The 5,000-nt window shown below is 49.5% G+C and overlaps 1 protein-coding gene across 2 annotated transcripts in view; it reads left to right on the top strand.

The window, feature by feature from the left end:
• Nucleotides 1-1,384: 1,384 nt before the first annotated feature.
• Nucleotides 1,385-5,000, top strand: part of LOC121707172 (forkhead box protein P4-like) — a 13,703-nt gene continuing 10,087 nt past the window's right edge. For both annotated transcript variants that reach the window (XM_042089529.1, XM_042089528.1), the window contains exons 1-2: nt 1,385-1,759; nt 2,650-2,716. In XM_042089529.1, the coding sequence (XP_041945463.1) occupies nt 1,752-1,759; nt 2,650-2,716 (75 nt within the window). In that variant the 5' untranslated portion in view covers nt 1,385-1,751. The remainder of the gene's footprint in view (nt 1,760-2,649; nt 2,717-5,000) is intronic.

Here is a 5,000-nt window from a genome sequence, read left to right as displayed (position 1 = left end):
GTTCACATATATATTTATATATATGTGTGTGTGTGTATGTGTGTTCACTCCAGCACATTAGCTCTGTGTGTGTGTGTGTGTGTGTGTGTGTGAAATGAGACTGTGGTCAGTGGTGACCAGTTGTGTGTGTTGTATGGTGTTGGTGTTTGTGTAGTATGGTGCTGGCTTGCGGTGAGGAGAGTGTGGTGGATTCTGTGTGTGTGTGTGTGTGTGTGTGTGTGTGTGTGTGTGTGTGTGTGTGTGTGTGTTATGTGACGTTGGCTTGTGGTGTGGAGAGGGTGGTGTGTAAGACAGGGAGATAAAACTAGCTGAGACGAGCCACACATCTGACCACAAAACCACAGCCTTCATTTCACACATCTCGCCTTTCCTCCACTCTCCTCTCCTCCCCACTCTGTGTTCTGTCTCCTCTTCTCTCCTCTCCTCCTCCTCCTCCTCTCCTCTCCTCCTCATCCTCCTCTTCTCCTCCTCTTCCTCTCCTCCTCCCTGCTCTGTGTTCTGTCTCCTCTTCTCTCCTCCTCCTCCTCTCCTCTCCTCCTCCTCCTCTCCTCTCCTCTCCTCCTCCTCCTCTCCTCTCCTCCCCACTCTGTGTTCTGTCTCCTCTTCTCTCCTCTCCTCCTCCTCCTCTCCTCTCCTCTCCTCCTCCTCCTCTCCTCTCCTCCTCCCTGCTCTGTGTTCTGTCTCCTCTTCTCTCCTCTCCTCCTCCTCCTCACCTCCTCCTCTCCTCCTCCCTGCTCTGTGTTCTGTCTCCTCTTCTCTCCTCTCCTCCTCCTCCTTTCCTCCTCCTCTCCTCTCCTCCTCCTCCTCCTCCTCCTCCTCTCCTCCTCCCTGCTCTGTGTTCTGTCTCCTCTTCTCTCCTCTCCTCCTCCTCCTTTCCTCCTCCTCTCCTCTCCTCCTCCTCCTCTCCTCCCCACTCTGTGTTCTGTCTCCTCTTCTCTCCTCTCCTCCTCCTCTCCTCCTCCTCCTCACCTCCTCCTCTCCTCCTCCCTGCTCTGTGTTCTGTCTCCTCTTCTCTCCTCTCCTCCTCCTCCTTTCCTCCTCCTCTCCTCTCCTCCTCCTCCTCCTCCTCCCTGCTCTGTGTTCTGTCTCCTCTTCTCTCCTCTCCTCCTCCTCCTCCTCCCTCCTCCTCTCCTCTCCTCCTCCTCCTCTCCTTTCCTCCTCCTCTCCTCTCCTCCTCCCTGCTCTGTGTTCTGTCTCCTCTTCTCTCCTCTCCTCCTCCTCCTTTCCTCCTCCTCTCCTCTCCTCCTCCTCCTCCTCCTCCCTGCTCTGTGTTCTGTCTCCTCTTCTCTCCTCTCCTCCTCCTCCTCCTCCTCCTCCTCCTCCTCCCTGCTCTGTGTTCTGTCTCCTCTTCTCTCCTCTCCTCCTCCTCCTCCTCCTCCTCCTCTCCTCCTCCCTGCTCTGTGTTCTGTCTCCTCTCCTCCTTCATCCTTAGCCCTTGTAATTAGTTGAGCGCTGGTGGTGGTGCCTGTATTGTAATGGTGGTTAAGAATGGGCCCTCATTGCAGCTCATTGTTCTTAAGCTGCACATCTGTCTCTCCACTCATCACAAAGATCATTTTGCTAATCTGTTAAAATGAACCCCCACCAACCCCCCCTCCCTCGCTCTCTCTCTCTCCCTCCCTCCCTCTCTCATTCAGAATGCCGTGCGCCACAACCTGAGTCTGCATAAGTGTTTTGTGCGCGTGGAGAATGTTAAAGGAGCCGTGTGGACCGTGGATGAAGTGGAATACCAAAAGAGGAGACCACCAAAGATGACCGGGTACGTGTACCGGGGTCCGCACACACACACACACACACACACACACACACACACACACACACACACACACACACACACACACACACACACACACACACACACACACACACACACACACACACACACACACACACAGAGTGGCACAGAAGTGTGTGTGCGTTAGTGTGTTTGTGTGTGTACTCAATGTTTCTATATGTGCGAGTGAGACTTGTGGGTGCATATTTCAGTCTGTCTTTCACACATCCACATTGCTATCTGAGTGGAATGCACTAAGGGTGTGTGTGTGTGTGTGTGTGTGTGTGTGTGTGTGTTGGGTCAGACGCCACACTCTGTGTTTGTCCTGCCGTGTCCACAGCGTTTAGTGTTGTGTGTCAGCGCTTGCTTGCTTGCATTTGTACAAACAGATGTTACACGCCTTTTCAAGCGCTGCCACGACGACCACGGCAAATTACCACGGCGACGGCCTGCTCGCCAGATTTCAGCCCCACAGCTCACTGACTGGAAACAAATGGGAAATTGAGCCAAGTGTGTGTGTGTGTGTGTGTGTGTGTGTGTGTCTGTGTACTGCTCTGGGCCAAGAGAATGCCTGTGTTTACAGACCTGACAGGCAGAACATATGTTTGTGTAGCCACAGTGTGTGTTTTTGTGTGTGTGTGTGTGTGTGTGTGTGTGTGTGTTTGTGCGCGTCTGGTGTCTGAGTAGCTAGGGGTATTGGCAGGCCTGAATGTTTTAAAGCACTGCAACAACTTTGTTTAAAAAAATCTCTTTGAACTCTCAAATTAATTGTATTGGAAATAAGTGATAATTAATTAATGTACGATGTGCACATTTTGTAATGTTTTGGTTCTCTTCTCATTTTCCCTGTGTGTGTGTGTGTGTGTGTTTTGCAGAAGCCCTACACTGGTGAAGAACATGATTTCTGGGCTCGGTTTCGGATCCCTCAATGCCAGCTACCAGGTGAGTGATGCCCTCATAGCACAGTGGCTCATACACACACACACACACACACACACACACACACACACACACACACACACACACACACACACACACACGGCATGGCTGAAATAAAGAAATGAAGGCTGGATCAAAAGCACAAGGGCACTGCTATCAATTTCCTGTTATAATTAGCACATTCCCAAACCTCCCACTCACTCTCTTCCCATGATACGTTTTCAGATTCGCCTGTGCGTGGGCACACACACACACACACACACACACACACACACACACACGCTCACTCACAGACTCACGTTCAAAGGCACTCTGATGATTTATAGCATCAAGTATTTGTCAATTAAGGTCACTGCATAAAATTAGTCTCTGTCCCAGAAAAATCTCTCTTAAAGCTGCAGTGTCATAGCGGCCCTCTCCTCTGCCTCATATGCAGAATCGACACTGTGTGTGTGTGTGTGTGTGTGTGTGTGTGTGTGTGTGAGAAGATGTGTTTTTTGTTCATGGTTGATGGATTGAGATTTGTGGTGTTTTGCTTTTTGTGTGGTTCTTCGTATCTTCCTTTTGCTGTCTTTCTGTGTGTGTGTGTGTGTGTGTGTGTGTGTGTGTGTGTGTGTGTGTGTGTGTGTCTTTCCCTTTTTCTCTGCATCTCAGCGTCTCTGTCTGTCACCCACTGTCAGCTTTACACTCATCCATCTCTGCTGACGACACTGGAGTCACAGTGGCACGCACACACACACACACACACACACACACACAAAGACAGAGACAGACAGACAAGCTAAACAACCCAGCTAAACAAGGATCAGTTCACACAATCCCCTACCTCACACTGTGCTACACACACACACACACACACACACACACACACACACACACGTACACACACACAGACAGTGCCCCAGTCTACCCCTGCCCCCCCCGACTCTGCGTGCCATCGCTATGGAAATCGAGGCAACCATGCAGAAAAGGCCACACACAAACAAGCGGCTCTCTACAAACACACACACACACACACACACAAACAAGCTACTCGCTACAAAGGCAAACATGCAGTGCCACCATCCCCAGCTACCAGCCTGCTCACTCAAGCGCGCACACACACACACACACACACACACACACACACACTCCCTCTACTTTTCAGACCTTTTTCTAACTCTTTCTTTGGATCACAGAGATTTATTTTATTCAATTTTAACTGAACAAACAACTAAAAGTGAATTTATAAAAGTCCTTTATATTTATTTCCAATTGATGTGTGTGTGTTAAAGTAACTGTGTGTGTGTTGTGTAGAGATAACACACAGATGTGGATGGGCCCAGCCTGATCCATTTGTACTGCTCTTCAGCGTCACATCAGGAACACAGATTATAGGCCTCAGGCCACCTTATAATAAGGCCGCATCTTGGCCAGGACACTGTCCACATAGGGACACACACACACAGAGGCAGAGCAGAGTAGTGACCACCACCACAGCAGCATTCAAACCACTAATTACATGCCTACCCCTTCAACCTTCGGCCTTAGAGGAGCCCCACTGTAGAGGAGAGAAAGAGATGCAGGCATGATACACACATGCACACACACACACACACACACACACACACACACACACACACACACACACAAGCTGGTGCTCTACAGAGTGTAATTACAAAGCTGTGTGTGTGTTCAGTTAGAGAGATTTCTGGAAAGCCTGCCTCTGTCTTGTCTGTCCCTTGCACATAATACACTGATGGAAATGTTAAGTGTGTGAAGCTTTTTTCATTTTTCAGTCATGTTAGTTTTAGTTTTTCCGATCGAATTCATATCTGTTATGGCTGAATTTATAGAAGGTGTCAGTTTATGACACACACACACACACACACAATCACACTCACGCTCTGTCTCTTGCCCAATAGCCTTCATATTTCAGGCAGCACATCTGTTGCAATTAACCCTTATTTGACCTAGGGTGAACAATGAGCAGTTCCTCCAGGGTTCAGGCGTGTGTGTGTGTGTGTGTGTGTGTGTGTGTGGCACTCTCAGCCATTCCTCTTTTTTTCCCCTCTGTCTTCGGCGAGTCCCCACATTTCAGCGTTTTACGGTCATTTGCGTTGGCATGGGATGCCCATAAAATTCTCAGTTCCACTCCTCCTCGTCTGTGTGTGTGTGAGAGAGAGGGAGAGATAGAGAGAGAAAGGGGTTTCTAGTGCAGAGAAACTGACCAGAACTGATCTCGACACGTTTTCCTTCAGCCGTGAAATGTCAGTACCTCAGAACGTTTGTGTTTCTCTCCTAGCCA

The sequence above is a fragment of the Alosa sapidissima genome, chromosome 4, assembly GCF_018492685.1.
Source record: "Alosa sapidissima isolate fAloSap1 chromosome 4, fAloSap1.pri, whole genome shotgun sequence".
NCBI lineage: Eukaryota > Metazoa > Chordata > Actinopteri > Clupeiformes > Clupeidae > Alosa > Alosa sapidissima.
Note: the sequence above shows the minus strand (reverse complement) of the source record. Positions and strands in the feature narration are given on the sequence as shown.